We start from the raw sequence: 19,313 nt of genomic DNA, 5'->3' as shown, positions 1-19,313 counted from the left end.
TTCCCAATTGTTGAAACTATGTTTTAATAAAAATATTTTCACTGTATTCTTATTTATGGTATCCTAAACATTTTAGAATTTCTCATTTGGTAATGATTAAAATATACTCAAATCAGTTGGTTTTCTATCATAAACTTTATTGCCCGTTTGAATTATTGGTTTTCAGATGATATATGTATTTTCTTCTTTTTTGTTTTTCTCTTTTTTAACACAAAGCTCTTTAGTGCAATCCAGGATTTTTCCAAAAATGGAAGAGAAAAATCCAGAAGACCCTCTAGCTGAAGTAAAAGATCCACTTCCGGAAAAACTTAGAAATTCTGTTGTAAGTTTTAACATTTAGAATCACCTAAAAGACTTAAATCTTAAACAGTTGATTATGTTATATGATGACACTTTTTGAAAGTCTTTAGCAATTGGAGAAAAATGTATAGTTATAGTTTATAGGATTAGTTGTACATTGTTGATTGTCTTTATTCCAAATATTAACATGTAAGAAATGCTCATTCCTCAGACTTGGTTTGTGTGTAAAACAGAACACTGAACATTTATTTTTAGGTCAGGTGAAATTAAGTAATATCATTGGTCATAGAACCTTTATTCCTATTCAATTTAGACTAGGATCTGAAACATTAGTATTAACATAAATTAGATTCATTTTGTTATCATTCATCTTGTTGAAAAAAACTATGTCTTGGTAAGTCATTCGTTAGTCTTTAGGTTCTTTTATTTCTCAAGGGCAGTCTGAAAACTGTGTATATTCCAGGCTGAAGGAGAGAACAATAACCTTTATTAATTTAATTTATTAAATTAAGTAAATGCAGTAATTTTTTAAATTTCTAATTTAGTGAATTATAATGTTGCTTATATTCTTTCAGTAATTATTTGAGAAATGAATTCTGTAAATTCATGTCTGTTTATGGAGTAAAACAAAATCTTTTTCTCAGATTTAGGTAATTTTCCTTTGCAAAAGACTGAATTTATATAGATGTTGAATTAGACACATTTACTTTCAGTGAGCTTGACCTGTTCACATATTCTTTCAGAAACTTTAGAAATATAAAACTCTCAAGATATTAGAATAGCTTTTTTCTAACTTTAGTTTCCATATTGGCAGAGGATATTTCATGTTAAGTATAGTAGGATATTCTGAATATGCTTTTAAGCATAAGTCTAAGAGGTGAGTTGATGACCAAAGATATCAAGAGGTTTCTGGTTTTTCTATAACCACTGATAGAACCAAAATGTAGTAAGTAAAATGGGACTTAAGCACATGGTTTTCACATGTCAAAAGACCAATGAACATATAAGTTATCCAAAGGGCTATACCCCTATAAATGGCACTGTGGTTAGGAGTGGCGGCACGTGCCTGTAGTCCCAGGTACTTGGGCGACTAAAGCTGAAGGATCCCTTGAGCCCAGGGGTTCTGAGCTCTAGTGTGAAATGACTGTACCTGTGAAAAGACACTGTACTCCAGCCTGGGCAACATAGTGAGACCCTGTCTCAAAAACAAACAAACAAAAATTATAGTAACTTAAGGTACTTTATTTTGTTTCCCCATATGTAAAAGTAAAACTTACAGGCCAGGCGCGGTGACTCACGCCTGTAATCCAGCACTTTGGGAGGCCGAGGCAGGTGGATCATGAGGTCAGGAGATCAAGACCATCCTGGCCAACATGATGAAACCCCATCTCTACTAAAAATACCAAAAAAATTAACTGGGTGTGATGGTGCGTGCCTATACTCCCAGCTGCTCAGGAGGCTGAGGCAGGGGAATCACTTGAACCTGGGAGACGGAGATTGCAGTGAGCCGAGATTGTGCCACTGCACTACAGCCTAGGTGCCAGAGCAAGACTCTGTCTCAAAAAAAAAAAAAAAAAGTACAGACCAGTGGGGAAATAAAATCATCATTCTAAAAGACCATATTGTAGTATGTTATAGGCATGCAGAACTAGGTAAGTTATTCAATTTTCGTGGCATTACAGTGTCAAAATCAAAATATGAGGAAATTGAGGAAGAAAATAAGGTTTATTGTGGTTAATTATTATGTGTAGAAAATATATAGAAGTGTGGCCAGGTGTGGTGGCTCAAACGCCTGTAATCCCAGCACTCTGGGAGGCCAAGGTGGGCATATCACTTGAGGTCAGGAGTTCAAGATCTGCCTGGCCAACATGGTGAAACCTTGTCTCTGCTAAAAATACAAAAAATTATCTGGGTGTTGTGGCGTGTGGTGGCACATGCCTTCAGTCCCAGCTTCTTGAGGGGCTGAAACGGGAGAATCGCTTGAACCCAGGAGGTGGAGGGTGCAGTGAGCCGAGAACGTGCTGCTGCACTCCAGCCTGGGCAACAGAGTGAAACTCCAGAGAGAGAGAAAAAGAGAGGTGCGGGGGTGGGGGGCGGAAATGGGATCTAGAAGTGTTAGAGTATCAATGAAAAATTCTTTTTTTTTTTCCTTAATACCAACCAAGCTAGCCAGGCAAAAAGTTGTATCTTAAACTTTGCCAATTGGGAATAAAGGAAAAAGATTTTTTTAATTTTTATGTAATTGTTTAATAATCCTTTTTTACCCCTACAGAGTGAACGATTGCAGTCTGACCTAGTAGTGTGCATTGTTATTGGTGTGCTGTATTTTGCTATTCATGTAAGCACAGTCTTCACAGTATTGCAGGTAAGGAATCATTTTCTTTCTTTCTTTCTTTCTTTGTTTGTTTGAGGTAGGGTCTCACTGTGTCACCCAGTCTGGAGTGCAGTGTGTTATGATCACAATTGATGGTAATCTTGAACCCCTGGGCTCAAGCAATCCTCCCACTCAGCCTCCCAAGTAACTAGGACTACAGATGTGCGCCACCATACCAGGCTAATTTAAAGAATTTTGTTTGTTTGTTTATTTTTAGTAGAAACTGAGTCTTGTGTTGCCCAGGCTGGTCTCAAACACCTGGGCTCAAGCAATTCTCCTGCCCCAGTCTCCCAAAGTGCTGGAATTATAGACATGAGCTACTGCACCCAGCCTGTATATGTTTAGATACACAAACACTTGCCATTCTGTTACAGTTGCCTACGGTATTCACTACAGTAACATGCTATACATATTTGTAGTTTAGGAGCAGTAGACTCTACCACATAGTGTCAGTGTGTAGTAGGCTATACTGTCTTATCTATGTGAGTACACTCTGATGTTTGTACAGTGATGACATTGCCTAACAACACATTTCTCATAATGCATCCTGTTGTTGAGCAGCACCTGACTATAATTTTGTTTGGGCTGATTTCTGATTTGATGTTAATGTTTGTCCATAGTACTGAAATACATGACTTTTTATTTGTTTTTTATCAACAAATACTTACTTTCTCATGATTTCTCTGGGTTATGAATCTGGGTGGCTTTGCTGGATGATTCTAGCTCAAGATCTTTCATGATGCTGCAGTCATCTGAGTTCACTGTTTGCAGGCCTCAGTTCCTTCTGACTATTGGCCAGAGACCTCAGTTCCCCTCCATGTGGTCCTCACCATAGGCTGCCTAACTGTACTCACAAATGGCAGCTAGTTTCCCCCAGAACAAATGATCCTTGAGAGACAAAGCTAAGACAGGAGCTGTACTCTTTTATAACCTGATATTGGAAATAACATGCCACCAGTTCTTCCATATTCTGTTGTGTACATAGACCAACCCTGGTACATGTGAGAAGAGAATATATTAAAGTATAAAAGCAAGAGGCAAGGATCATGGGAACCATTTCAGAAGCTGGACTACCACAGTCCATTAGTAGACCTCCATGATCGACATCTCTTCTGTATGCAAAGTGTACATACCCTCTCCTAAAACCCCCAAATGTCTCATTCCAGTAAGTTGAAAGTCTAGAACGTTATTATCTAAATCAGGTTCAGGTAAGGGTAAGGCTTCTTAGGTGTTGTTCCTTAAGTACAGCTCATCAAGGACTATTCCTTTCATCTGTAGGGCATGTAATTATCATGTTTAGCCCTCTGCATTATTTTGTGCATATCCATGTTTTCATTTGGTGTTATTTTCCTCCTACTTGAAAGATTTCCTAGGACATTTCTTTTTTATTTAGGGGCAAAGTCTCACTGTGTTGCCCAGGCTGGTCTCAAACCCCTGAGCTCAAGTAATCCTCCCACCTTGGTCTCACAAAGTGCTAGGATGACAGGTGTGAACCACCACACCTGGCCATCCTAGGACATTTCTTGTGGTGAAAATCTGCATATTTTCTTGGCTTTTGTAGCTCTGAATAAGTCCTTATTTCACCATTGGTTTTGAAAGATACTTCCTTGGGTATAAAATTCTAAGATGACAGGTTTTTTTTTTTCTCCTTTAGTACATGAAGATGTTGCTCCACTGTCTTCTCCCTTTTATTGCTTCTGACTGAATTTATTCCTATGTAGATAACTTAGCTTTTTTCTTAAGCGATCTTTTTATCACTAGTTTCTACAAATTTGATTGTGATGTACCTTCACATAGTTCATGTTTCTGTGCTTGGGGTTTATTGAATCTGTGGTTTATAGTTTTCATTAAATTTGGAAATTTTCAGGCATTATTCCTCTAGACATTCTTCATTTTTTTTCATAATGGGTGTATATCTTTATGGGGTACAGGAGATATTTTGATACAGGCATGCAATGTGTAATAATCACATGGTAAATGGAGTATTCATCTCCTCAAGCATTTGTCCTTTGTGTCGTGATCCAGTTACACTCTTAGTTATCTTTAAATGTACAATTAAATTATTATTGACTGTATTTACCCTGTTGTGGTATCAAATACTAGGCCTTATGCATTCTTTCTACTACTTTTTGTACCCATTAACCGTCGCTACCTCCCCTCACCACCCGTCCTACCCTTCCCAGTCTCTGATAATCATCGTTCTACTCTCTATTTCCGTGAGTTCAATTGTTTTAATTTTTAGCTCCCACAAATAAGTGAGAACATGTGAAGTTTCTCTTTCTGTACCAGGCTTATTTCTCTTAACACAGTGACCTACAGTTCCATCCATGGTATAGCAACTGGCAGAATCTCATTGTTTTTTATGGCTGAATAGTACTCCATTGTGTATGTGTACCACATTTTCTTTATTCATTCATCTTTTGATGGACACTTAGGTTGCCTCCAAGTCGTCTCCAAGTCTTGGCCAATATGAACAGTGCTGCAGCAAACATTGAATACAGATATCTCTTCAATAAATTGATTTCTTTTATTTTGAGTATGTATCTAGCATTGGGATTGCTGGAAAATATGGTAACTCTATTTTTAGTTTTCTCAGGAACTTCCAAACTGTTCTCCATAGTGGTTGTACTAACTTACATTCCCACCAACAGTGGAAGAATTCAGCAGTGAAGCCATCTGGTCCTGGGCTTCTCTTTACTGGGTGACTTTTTATTATGGCTTCAGTCTTGTTACATGTTATGATCTGTTCAGCTTTTGGATTTCTTCATTGTTCAATCTTGCTAGGTTGTATGTGTCTAGGAATTAATCCATTTCCTCTAGATTTTCCAATTTATTGGCATATAATTGCTCATAGTAGTCACTAATGATACTCTGAATTGTTGCAGTATTAGTTGTAATATATCCTTTTTCATCTCTCATTTTATTTATTTGGGTCTTCTCTCTTTCATTTTCTGGTTAAAGATATGTCAATTTTATTTATCTTTAAAAAAAAAAAACAACTTTTCAGTTCTTTGGTCTTTTGTATTGTTTCTTCATTTTAATTTCATTTATTTCTGCTCTTATCTTTCTTAGATCCTAGTTCCTTGAGGCACATGATGAGGTTGTTTGCACTCTTTCTGCTTTTTTGATGGAGGCATTTATTACTATAAATTTCCCTTTAGCACTGCTTTTGCTATGTTCAATAGGTTTTAGTACATTGTATTTTCATTTGTTTTGGAGATTTTTAAATTTTATTTTCAGTTTCTTCATTGACCCAGTGTTCATTAAGGAGCACATTGTTTAATATCCATTTAATTGTATAGTTTCCAAAGTTCCTCTTATTTATTTTTAGTTTTATTTCTTCATGGTCTAAGAAGATACTTCATATAACTTCAGTTTTTAAAAATTTGTTGAGACTTGTTCTGTGGCATAACATGTAGTCTGTCCTGGAGAATGTCCCATGTGTTGATGAGAAGAATGTATATTCTGCAGCTATTGGATGACATAAATGGTCTATAAATGTCTGCTAGGTTCATTTGTTCTATAGTGCAGACTAAGTATGATATTTCTTTGTTGATTTTCTGTCTAGGTGATCTGTCCAATATTGAAATTGGGTTGTTGATATTCCCAACTATTATTATATTGGGGTCTGTCTCATTAGCTTTAATAATATTTGCCTTATGTATCTGCATGCTCTGGTGTAGGGTGCATGTATTTACAGTTGTTTACCCTTTTCTGGACTGATCCCTTTATTATATGATGACCTTTGTAGTCTCTTTTCATGTCTTTTGATTTATAGTTTACTTTCTCTGATACAAGTATACCTCTGCAACCATGCTTTTGGTTTCTATTTGCCTGGAATATATTTTTAAATTTCTTCTCTTTCAGTCTATGTGTGTGTTTATAGGTGAAGTTAGTTTCCTCTAGGCAGCATATAGTTGGCACTTTAAAAAAAAAAAATTCAAGCAGACTCTATTTTTACTTATATTTACGTTGGCATCAGGATACACATCTGGACAGTCTACATCTTTTAACTGGGGTATTTAAGCCATTTACATTCAAGGTTTTTTGCTAGATGAAGGCATACTCCCATCATTTTGTTCATTGTTTGCTGAATGTTCTCTATATCCCTTGTTCCTTTCAATTTGATTTTTTTTTTGTAGTAATAACATTTGACTTTTAAAAAAAATCATTTATCTTCTTTACCAATGATTTTATCCTCTCATGTGTTTCATGTAGATATCATCCTTCCGCTACTTATTATAGGACTCAATAATTTCTTGTAGAACCAGTCTACTGATAATGAATTCTTAGTCTTTGCTTTTTTGGTAAAGATTTCTCCTTCATTTTTGAAGGATAAAGCTTTTCTGGGTATACTGTTTTTAGCTGAAGAGTTTTTTTCTTTCAGTACCTTGAATGTATCACCCCATTGCCTTCTGGCTTGTGAGGTTTCTACTGAGAAATTAGATGTTAGTCTGATGGCGATTTCCTTGTATATAACTTAACTCTTTTACTGTTTTCAGAGTTCTCTTTTTGTCTTTCACTTTTGACAGTTTGATTATAATATGCCTTTTAGAAGACCTTATTGAGTGAATTGTATTTGGGAACCCTGTGCTTCCCATATCTAGATGTCTGTATTTCCTCTAAGACTTGGGAAATTTTCATCTATTATTTTCTTAAATAGGCTTCTAGAAACTCCAAAATTCAAATGTGTTTGGTCATTTTTATGGTGTCACATATATCATATGAGGTTTTTAAATTCTTTTTTTCTTTCTTTTTCTTGGTCTGAGGGTTTTTCTTTTTTTTCAACCCATCTTAAAGTTCAGAAATTCTTTCTTCTGCTAGGTCTAATCTGTTGTTGAACCTCTTGCTTATACCTTTTATTTCACTTGTTGAATTCTTCAGTTCCAGAATTTCTGTTTGGTTCCTTTTTATGATACATCTCTTTGTTGAGTTTTTCATTTAGATCATGAGTTGATATTTTGATTTCTTGGTATTATTCATATGTATTCTCTTGTATCTCACTGAGTTTCCTTCATATCATTATTTCGAATTCTTTTTCAGACATTTCATAGATTTCCTTTTCTTTGGTATCCGTTACTCGAAAATTATGTTCCTTTGGCGATACTGTATTTTCTTGCTTTTTCATGTTTCTTATGTCCTTACATTGATATCTGCACATCTGATATAACATTTTTTTCCAATTGTATGGATTGGCATTTGGAAAGACTGTTTCCTGTAGCTGTATCTGTGGTGTTGGTTGGACAGGATGCTTTGGCTCTGATTCTGGGTGTATATGGTAGTGTACTCTCCGTATGATTTATTTGGCTGTAACTGGTGTCAGTGATGTCTATGAATTCCTCAGTGGCTTAGACTGCATTTGTTCATAGAGTCTGTGATGAGGCATTGCAAGGGATACAGAGCTAGGCAGGCTAGTCCTCAGGCACCAGTAGTGGCTGCAGTAAGTTGGGTTCACTAGTCCTTGGGCCATGGGTCGCCATGCATGGGTGCCTGTGGTGGTGGTTGTCGAGTCTTTAGTTGGCATACTTGACTGTTGGTTGTAGCAGGGAACAGAAGTTTTCAAATGCATACATCTTTCTAACAAATGGCTTTTCTTCAGTATGAACCAGGATATGGCACCTCAGATGGCGATCCCTGTTGAAGGCCTTGCCACAGCCTTCATAGTCATAAATAGTCTCCTTCCTGTGCACTTGCACAGGTATGCATCAAGCTTTTAGGCCTTGTTGTAATTGGTGATGCAGTCTAGGAAGGAACAGATGACCCTCCTGTGAAACATGAGGGGTAGCAGTGGAAAGACTGGGCTCTTGCTGGCTGTGATGAACAGGTCAGTGATGGTTATAGATGAGAACACCACAGTGAACAAGGCCAGTGGTTACAGGACACCTGGGCCTCCATGCTGTGGGACAGGCACACAGCCGTGCACTAAGCCACGTACTATGAATTAGTGCATGCAGCCAACTGCTCCAGGTGGACCCTGCCTTACCCCGTTATTTCTGCTACTGAAAACAATTTAATACATTGCTCTATACATCTCATAGAACATTCATGTAATAGGCAATACACCTGAGGCCACTCTCTCATTATATAGTAGTGTAAGACACCAGAGAAAGTAGTTAACACATTTCAAAATATCTATGATATATGAATAGTCACTAACTTTCAAGACTGATTAGAACAAATTACATAATGTAGAAATGTTAACTGTAGAAAATACTTTGTTCTTAGATTCTTAAAATGGATGCTGTCCATTATCAAATGGAAAATTGAACTGACAAATTAGAATTTCTACAGTGAGTCTCAAAATCACTCCTAATTTTATCACTTGTATTGTTTTTTTTTTTTTAGCCTGCTCTCAAGTATGTGTTGTATACATTGGTTGGCTTCGTGGGTTTTGTAACACATTATGTGCTGCCTCAAGTTAGAAAACAGCTACCATGGCACTGTTTCTCTCATCCTCTGCTAAAGACAGTAGAGTATAATCAATATGAAGTTCGAAGTAAGTATTTCATTAGCACTTTTCCCTTTACTATATTGATAGATGACTGAGTTAAATGAATATCATCAGGGAATATTTTGACTTGTGTTTCTTTTGCTTAAATTTGAAGCTGTTAATGAATCTGATATCTTGCAGGATGCTTTATTTTAGTTGAAATATGAGTGTCAGTGCTACAGTACCAATTTTCCACGGAAGAAACTTACTTCTCCCCTCTCTATATTATTATTCACAGAATTCTCTTTGATGAATCCTCCTGTGTATGTCCATTACTTCTCTTTCCTGACCCTACTGTTCCCCCTAATTAGTTTTCAATGCCATATACAGGCAATCCAATCCTCTTTAAGGTCTATTTGAAATAGTTTTAACTTAATGCCTAGGGAGGAAGAAAGGTCTTTGTTCCTTTTTCTGGCAGAGACACTGTGTCCTACCAGAGAGGAATGCAAAACAGTTGATAAAGTGAAAAGAAATTAAAAACATTTTTAATTGCTGTTATTAGTTCAGATTTGCAATAAAGTATAAAATGATGAAAAAAAGAATGATGAAAAAATGATGAAAACTAGAAGGCTAGTTCACTTGCTAAGCTTCTTCCTTGCCACTGTAAACCCTGACATTTCTTTCCTGTTGTAAGTATTCAATTCTTGTTCATTGACCCTGTTATCTGTAATATATTGTACTTCCTCATTTTAGAGAAATAATAAATGTTCATATATATGTCATAATTATATACCAATGATTAAATCAGCCAACTTTTTCCTCACAGACTTTTTTCAGTTAGCAAATTATTATAGAGTAAATCATTCAGCTGCTTGAATATAACTTTTTTAAAGAACCCCGAAGCCTTTGAAAGCTTCCTAATAAAGAAAAATAACATGAAACTGCCTAAGAATCTTTTTTTTTGAGACGGAGTTTTGCTCTTGTTACCCAGGCTGGAGTGCAGTGGCACAATTTCGGCTCACCGCAACCTGTGCCTCCTGGATTCAATTCATTTTCCTGCCTCAGCCTCCCAAGTAGCTGGGATTACGGGCATGTGCCACCACACCCAGCGAATTTTGTATTTTTAGTAGAAACGGGGTTTTTCCATGTTGGTCAGGCTGGCCTTGAACTCCTGACATCAGGTGATCTGCCTGCCTTGGCCTCCCAAAGTGCTGGGATTACAGGCATAATCTGAAACTGCTTAAGAATCTTTATTGGCCCATTTATACCCTCAGAAAAATAATTCAGAATGAGATATGTTTTTAATGGTGAACTATTACTGCTTTCATATATAAATGATGACACATCTAGTTTGTTTTAAAGACCACCACTTTTCATTAAAATAAATTATTGATCTTTTAAAAAAATTTTTAAGTCTTAGAACAATTTAAATAGAAATTTTGAATCAGTATAACATTTGACTAATTTATAGTACTAACAGCAAAGTTGTTGTTTCTTCTGTCCTGATTTTAACAATTCAAATAAAAAAATATTATTTCTTAGAGAACTTCCTAAAGCCAGATTATGCTGTTTTCAGGTAGCCAAAGAACCATGTTTTAAATCTTTTAGTTTATTCTAGATACTTTCTCCAATGAAATAATTTGTAGCATTGGAAAAAAATATTATTGCCAATGAAAATGACGCTTACGAAGTCTGTGAATTCAAATCATATAATATTTTTATTTATTTTGGATAGAAGAACCAATGTAGTAATCTTTAGTAATCTTTTTCCATAAGTTGTAAGCATAAATGAGAAAAGTTATGGTTAAAATATGAGTTTTCAAAAATTAAAACTCATCTAAATGTTAAATCATGTCTAAGTTACAAATTTGTAAGTATCTCAGAGCTCATAGAAGTTGACAGTTGATTAAAGTACTGGCTTTTTAAAAACATTTTATATGTAGTCTGGTACTAAATTTGAGTTGTAAAATTTTTCTTTCTCATCACATTGATAAACTATACGTTAGATAACATGTAGTTTTCTTGATTTATATTGCCTTGTTAGATGCGGCCACTATGATGTGGTTTGAGAAACTTCATGTGTGGCTTCTTTTCGTGGAGAAGAATATAATCTATCCATTGATTGTTCTCAATGAACTTAGCAGCAGTGCAGAGGCAATTGCTAGTCCAAAGAAACTAGATACAGAGTAAGTATAGTAGTCTTCTAATCTTGTCTGACTTCTGGGGACTGTTATATACAATGTCTTAAGTTGTTGGTAAAATGTTGAATAATAATTGAGTGTTTCCTTCATGCAAGGCACTGTGAGATTAAAAGTTTAGGTGACATTTTGTCCTTGACTTCCCCTTTTTAAACATCTGTTTCTGCTGTTGGCATATTCTGTACTCCAGACATCTCATTGTCGATTAATATTTTATGGGAGGACATTTTAAAAATAAGCTTAATTTTTAATATTAGTTGGCTGTTTTGATGTACCTTGTAACTTACACTGTTTAGATGGGCAGCCATGGTGGTCTGATAGACCTGCCTAATAGGGGAGGTACCTGTTGTTGAGTAAGCATCAATATGTTTTTCATTTGCTAAATGCAGTTGATATTAAATAGAAATATTGAGAAACTAGAGAATCAGATATGAGAATTACAATATGATTATTTTTAAAACATGGTCATTCATATAAAGGATAAGAATCATAATGAATAGTATTAAAAGGAAGTATATACTTTCCGGATGTGATTTACCTAGCTATGGACATCATTTTTTGGAAGCTTCCATTTAATGTATACCTTGTGAGCTTAGTAAAGTAAATGGTGAATTTTATTTTAAGTTATTGCCTCTTCTAATGTTTTCAGTCATGAGTTGATTTGTGTTTTCTTTGTGTCACAGATTAGGTGCTTTAATGATCACCATTGCTGGTTTGAAGTTGCTACGATCCTCTTTTAGCAGCCCTACATATCAGTATGTCACAGTCATCTTTACTGTGCTCTTTTTCAAATTTGACTATGCAGCTTTTTCAGAGACCATGCTGTTGGATCTCTTCTTTATGTCCATACTCTTCAACAAGGTAATTTATCACTGAAAGGAATATCCTTATAAAAACTGTCTCCCTAAGTTATGTGCTATTTAGTCAGGGTTTTTCTTATATTTCATTTGATTTATTATTGTTTAAGTAAGTACTATCTCTCTTTAACTGTTTATTTAGAAGCACATTAAAATCCCTAAACAAAGATAGTCACTGTGATTTATAAAACATGTATTTCTTTCTATAGCTAGGACAATAAGATTAAGTTGTATAAAACAATTAGAGAAACATTAATAAGTATGTGTTTTGGCTGGGCACGGTGGCTCATGCCTGTAATCCCAGCAATTTGGGAGGCCGAGGCAGGTAGATCACAAGGTCAAGAGATCGAGACCACCCTGGCCAACATAGTGAAACCCTGTCTGTATCAAAATAGAAAAATTAGCTGGGCGTGGTGGCGCATGCCTGGAGTCTCAGCTACTTGGGAGGCTGAGGCAAGAGAATTGTTTGAAGCCAGTAAGTGGAGGTTGCAGTGAGCTGAGATTGTACCACTGCATTCCAGCCTGGTGCCTGGCGAAAGAGCGAGACTCTGTCTCAAAAAAAAAAAAAAAAGTGTCTATTTTTAAATATATAGAATCTCTGAAAAAGTATATAGTTTTGAATATTAGAAACAGAAGTGATAATAATTGAATTGGGCTCTGGCATGGCCCAGTGAAAGGGGTAGATGCTGAGGAGACTGAGGCCTGGTGGGAGCAGTCAGAAATTAGCTTGATAGGACATCTGCAGAATACTCTGAACTTTGAGGCTGTTGCTAAAATTCATTATCTACCCATAAGATATATGTTCTTAGGCCTTTTACAAATTAGATGGTAAAACCTTGGTCTTCTGCCTCCTAACCCAAGGATCTTTTTGCTAAGTCACTCTACCTTTCTCAGTGAAATAGGCTGTACAGTTAGATTGTCAGTGAAATAGGGATTAAATTTCATGTTAACACTGACTACATACAAAGGACTTTGACACATATGATCCCATTTGATAGGTAACAGAGAGCTGAAGCAAATGAACAGCCACAAAACACAATGAAATTCCAATTTTAGGGAAGTTAGCCTGGTCAGCCACATTTGGCTTCAGTTGGGGAAGAGAGAACCTAAAGGTACGGAGAACAGCTCAAGAGATAACAACAGTAATTCAGACGTGACAGTAGTCTGACCTAGGATGGGAACAGAAAAAATGGAGAGCCACTAATTGGAACAAAATTTCATCGATAGTTTCAATATCGTGATAAATAGCTTCTAAAATATTTCAATATTATATCTGTTCAGTCACTAATTTGCATTTTTATCATTTATTTCCTCTTCTAGTGAGTATGGTTGTTAACCAAAGGAGGAAGCCAGAAAGTTAATCAGAGAATTATATAAAGAAGCATGTGGTTTCTCACAAACTCAAATATTTAGATTGAAAATTGTATTTCATCTTAATACTGGTTGGAAAAAAGTGAAAGTTGCAGTAAAATATAAAGTAACTAATCTTTGAAATATAGTTGCTACACTTAACTCTCATTTAGTTTGGATTTTTTTAATACTTTGATTTAATTTTTTTAAAAACAAAAAACTGTTTTAGAACTGTTCTAGATGCTTAGGCTACACCAGTAAACAAAGCAGAGAAAGCTTTCCCCTTGGATTTTTATTTAAATTGATCAATAGATAGAATTTAACAATGGTAGTAATATTCAAGGGATTTCTTCAGATTTTTTTTGTGTTAAGATATCATTGCAAGCTCCATCATGGATTTAATAACCTTTCAAGGAAATAAATGTATACAAAAATTCCTTTTCCTACCAATCCTTACCCATGTAATTACATATTATTTTTTCTTTAATATTACAGTCAGAATTGGAATACAGTTTGTTTCACACTTAGAATCTGAAGAGGTTTCTGAGTCATTGCTTTTAAGTCATTGCAATGGCATCACGATGATATACATGCTGCTTTTACTTACCATGATCCTGATTACATTAATGCCGAGGATTGCTAGTATAATTTTGAGTCATGGCAAAAATACTGCAGTTTATCTACATTTTTTAATTGGTTGAATTTGTGATTTCTTTTTTAAATTGGAAGTTAAGGGAGTTCATTTGTAAATCAGTGAAAGTATTTCAGAAGAAGAAGTGATTGTTGCCTAATCATGCAGAGGAGTCTTGGACAAGTACAACTCTGTTTCAGCATTGAAGAAGTATTCAACTGTAACATGTCCAACCTTAAATAAAATTAAAATGTGTATCCTGTTTCCACTGACAACCATTAGGGTTATGAACAGATGCCTAGTATACGCAACTAGATTTCTGTGGAAACAGGCAGTGACAACTATATTACAACTGCTGTTTTCACATTCCTTCTGACGTTACGTTTAAAACATACTCAGTTTCCAGAGCACTAAAATTTGAGGAAAATGTGTCTTAGAATAAAATAAATATATGTACTGCTTAAGCTTTACAGACGTCTTGTTTTTTTGTTTTTTTTTTCAGGAACAATTATTTGATCGCTTTCTACCTTACTTAGTTTTCTTGTAGTAGCAGTAATATGGCCAGTAGAGGGCACAGAATATTTTGAACAGATGAAACCCAAATCCATATACAGCTACCAGTGTCTTTATTCAGAAATAAGTGCAGTGTTTAGGCAGTTGATAATATCTTTTCATGTTATGCAAATGGCAAATAATTTCAGTGCCATTTCCCTATTAGGAATAAAATATATTTTACAGGTTTTTCATTTTCTAATTCAAATATCTGATGATTTTTCCTTTTTTTACTGACAGCTATTCTTTTCCTCCTGCAGCTTTGGGAACTCCTTTATAAATTGCAGTTCGTGTATACCTATATTGCCCCATGGCAGATCACATGGGGTTCTGCTTTCCATGCTTTTGCTCAGCCTTTTGCAGTGCCCCGTATCCTTCTAATTAAAGTATAATAAGAATGGACAGTCATATCCTTGATAAGAATGTTGGTTTATAAGCTTAACCTTTCACAGGCATAGGTAAGAGTTTACTGTGTAATAAATCATCAAAAATTCATAGTCTCGACCAGGCACGGTGGCTCATGCCTGTAATCCCAGCACTTTGGGAGGGTGAGGCGGGTGGATCACCTGAGGTTGGGGAGATGAGCCTGACCAACATGGAGAAACCCCGTCTCTACTAAAAATACAAAATTATCTGGGCATGGTGATACATGCCTGTAATCCCAGCTGCTTGGGAGGCTGAGGCAGGAGAATTGCTTGAACCCATGAGGTGGAGGTTGCAGTGAGCTGAGACAGCGCCATTGCACTCCAGCCTGGGCAGCAAGAGCGAAACTCCATCTCAAAAAAAAAAAAAAAAAAAAAAAAAATTCGTTATCTTTTGCATCCACACTTAACTGATTTTGATTGTTTAACTTGTATTAATATCTGTGGCCCACAGATTATCTGAACATAAGAAAAATATTCAGATTTTGTAAGAAAGTAATGCTGATTTAAAATCTTAAATTTGCATATGTGTATATTAAGGTCCAAGATTTTTTAATACATACAAGAAATGTTTAGCATTATTTTTTAATAAATGAAGGTATAAAACATTTTTTCATGATGTGTTTATGAAATGGATAGAATTAAACTTCTGTCCAAAATTTTTCTATTCTCACCATTTTTTAGAAGTACTTTCTAAGTAACAGTAACGGTTAGTGACCACATTGATATGGAAAGGCAGACTAAACAATATATACAAGTTTTAGTTTTAACTTTGTGGAAAATTGAACTCTAGCATTTCTTCCCAAGATTAATATATGAACTTTTACCAAATACGTATTAGCAAATATTGATTTGGCTCCCTTGAAACCATCATACCAGGTTGTACTTTTCATATGTTTTTCTGCTGGTGACCCCTTAATGGCTGCCTGGTGATACCTTCTTTTGTATTCTTCTGGTGGACCTCATGTCTCTAATTGATGTAATCTAAATGTGTCTGCTAAGTTTTTGTGAGGGTTTTTTTTGGCATCTGTGCTTAGATTAATGTCAGTTTCCTTAACTAGTTTTCCCATAGACTCAGCCATGCTGTTCATTCAGGCTGCTGTCTCGGCCTTCTTCTCTACTCCACTGAATCCCTTTCTGGGAAGTGCAATATTCATCACTTCATATGTCCGACCTGTGAAATTCTGGGAGAGAGACTATAAGTGAGTAAAGTAAAACACTTGAAAGACAATTTTTATCTTTTCTACTGGGAAAAACTATTGACAGCATTATTAGTAAAATTGATGGTTCATAATTTATTGTATTGAAATATTTATTTTTGCTAAAACTTTATAAATATTTTTAAAATTTGAAAAGTATGTAAAAGAAGAGAACAGAGGATATTACCTTTTTTTCTTTTATTTTTATTATTTTTTGAAACACGGTTTCATTCTGTCGCCTAGATGAGTTCAGTGGTACGTCTTGGCTCACTACAACCTCCACCTCCTGGGCTCAAGTGATCTTCCTGCCTCAGCCTCCCAAGTAGTGGGGACTACAGGCATGAGCTACCACACCAGCTAATTTTGGAAGTTTTTGAAGAGATGGGGTTTCACCATGTTGCCCAGACTGCTCTCGAACTCCTGAGCTCAAGCAACCCACCCGCCTCTGCCTCCCAAAGTGTTAGGATTACAGACATGAGCCACTGTTCTCAGCCATTTTTTTCTACTTAAAAGATATTTTTAAACATTCTGATTGAGTATGTTCATTTTTATATCTTTTTTCTTTCAGTGATATTAGAATTATTTGACATTAATAATACTCCCAACCTTATGCTGTATAATATCATTATAGCAGTCATAATGGGTTATAGTTTTCTTAGAAATACCTATTTCTAAAGATAAATTTTTATAGGTTATTTCTGCTATTTTGAGAAGATAAATTTTTAATGACCATCTTTGTGCATGAAGTATTTTCTCCATTTAGGCGTGGTTCCTTAGACTAGCTATTTAATCTAAAGCTTAGTAACTATCCTCGTATGTAATCTCTCCACATTTCATTTTATTTCAGAAAGCATTCCTAAAAGGGAATACTTTTAGGAGTTATGAGTTATGGAGCATAAACATTTTAAAGCCTTTTTTCTTTTCTTTTTTTTTTTTTTTGAGACAGAGTTTCTCTCTTGTTGCCCAGGCTGGAGTGCAATGGCGTATCTTGACTCACTGCAACCTCTGTCTCCTGGGTTCAAGCGATTCTTCTGCCTCAGCCTCCCAAGTAGCTAGGATTACACACCCAGCTAATTCTGTAATTTTTTTTTTTGTAGAGATGGAGTTTCTCCATGTTGGTCAGGCTGGTCTCTAACTCCCGACCTCAGGTGATCCGCCCACCTCAGCCTCCCAAAGTGCTGGGATTACAGGTGTTAGCCACCATGCCTGGCTAAAGGCTTTTAATATATATTAACACATTGGTTTAGAAAGAGCTTGTGGTAATTTATAATTCTACTGGCCATCTCCATGACTACCTTTCTGTCCGTACTTTCACAAATTACATTCTTTAATAGGTGAAAATCGTAATCTCACCTTTTAATCAATGGGCTAGTTTGTAGGTTTGAAACTTTTACTCTGGTCCTTTGTCTAAAACCACACATAAGTAGTTCCCATTTTGGTGAATTTTGGTGTTATTTATTATTATTATTCTGGACTAATTAACCCAAAGTAATACTCAGTGGCAGCAGTTCTTTTTGGCTTTAGAACCTCTTTATACTTTGAGACACAGTTTCACTCTTGTCACCCAGGCTGAAGTGCAATGATGTGATCTCAACTCACTGTGACCTCCCCCTCCTGGGTTCAAGCAATTCTCCTGCTTCAGCCTCCCAAGTAGCTGAGATTACAGGTGCCCACCACTAGTCCTGGCTAATTTTTATATTTTTAGTAGAGACAGAGTTTCATCATGTTGGTCAGCTGGTCTTGAACTCCTGACCTCAGGTGATCCACCAGCCTTGGCCTCCCAAAGTGCTGGAATTATAGTTGTGAGCCACTGCGCCCAGTCTTATGCTCTTAAAAATTATTGGAAACACCAGTTTTAAAAGTATGAATTTTATCTACTAATATTTACTGGAGTGGAAAGAAAAACTAAAAAATTTCAAATCTTATTAACCAATTTAAAAATAACAATATGATGTCTATTGTGTATTAGCATAAATAACATTTTAAAGTTAAGAATAACTCTATTTCCACCCCCCAAAAAAAAAATTAATGAGAAGAGTGGCATTGTTACATAGTTTTGCAAATCCTTAATGTCTGGCTTATTAAAAGACAACTGGATTCTCATATCTACCTATATGTTCAGTCGGTTTTAGTATATTGTTTTGACTGAAGTATGTGAAAAACAATTTTATCCTCATACTCACTGTGTTGGCCAGGCTGGTCTTGAAATGCTGACCTGAAGTGATCCACCTGCCTTGGTCGTCTTCCCAAGTACTGGGAGTACAGGCATGAGCCACCGGTGCCCAACCAAAAAAGATGTATTCTAATAGTCTTTTAAGACAATCATGGATAGTTTTCTTTGCTCTTTCACTGAAACCGGAGAAATGGAGCTTCTTAAAATCTACTTGCAATATGGAATCTAAAACTATATCTGTGGTCTTTTAGAACTATATTATATTAATATAGTTACTGATAGATAAATATACTCTGAATGGATCTTTTACCCATGCATAATTTTGTAATATTTTGTATTAGATATTTGGAAATTACTACTTCATTGAGTAATATATTTTCTAAATGTTGATACATCTTATTATGTAGTGATTTTAAAAATATGTTCATTGATATCACCACCAATTGGAAAGAAAATTTAATTATTGGAAAGCTGTCAAGCTCATGGTTGTAGATATGAGTTTCCTAAAATTTTAATTTTTGTTTGAAAATTTGGATTTTTATTATTGTCAACAGGTATTTCCAGTTGTTTTTCTTGAAATAACAGGCTCAATTTCTTTATTTTTGAGAAATACCTGCTAAATGCCCACATCTAAATAGTCTCATAATTTTTCCATCAGTGTTAAGTAAAAATGGTGTTCCAAGAGAAAAAACACAGCTAGTTCAGCTCAGAGTTGAAGCAGTTGCACAAATCCTTTCCCTCATGACAGCCATTGTACTTCGGAAGGCAGCACAAGTGCTTCATACGTATTTTCTCATTTTGCCATGCAGAATATTAAAAGCCGTACT

General features: G+C 35.5%; 1 protein-coding gene across 6 annotated transcripts in view; it reads left to right on the top strand.

Moving 5' to 3' along the window:
• PCNX1 (pecanex 1) overlaps positions 1-19,313 on the top strand; it is a 204,777-nt gene that overhangs the window by 123,562 nt on the left and 61,902 nt on the right. For all 6 annotated transcript variants that reach the window (XM_074393052.1, XM_074393051.1, XM_074393050.1 and 3 more), the window contains 7 exons: positions 217-322; positions 2,573-2,665; positions 9,020-9,170; positions 11,149-11,290; positions 11,986-12,163; positions 14,953-15,061; positions 16,187-16,316. In XM_074393052.1, coding sequence (XP_074249153.1) covers positions 217-322; positions 2,573-2,665; positions 9,020-9,170; positions 11,149-11,290; positions 11,986-12,163; positions 14,953-15,061; positions 16,187-16,316 — 909 coding nt within the window. The remainder of the gene's footprint in view (positions 1-216; positions 323-2,572; positions 2,666-9,019; positions 9,171-11,148; positions 11,291-11,985; positions 12,164-14,952; positions 15,062-16,186; positions 16,317-19,313) is intronic.

Source organism: Saimiri boliviensis, chromosome 2 (assembly GCF_048565385.1).
Source record: "Saimiri boliviensis isolate mSaiBol1 chromosome 2, mSaiBol1.pri, whole genome shotgun sequence".
NCBI classification, from domain to species: Eukaryota; Metazoa; Chordata; class Mammalia; order Primates; family Cebidae; genus Saimiri; species Saimiri boliviensis.
This window is presented reverse-complemented; position numbering and strand designations above follow the sequence as displayed.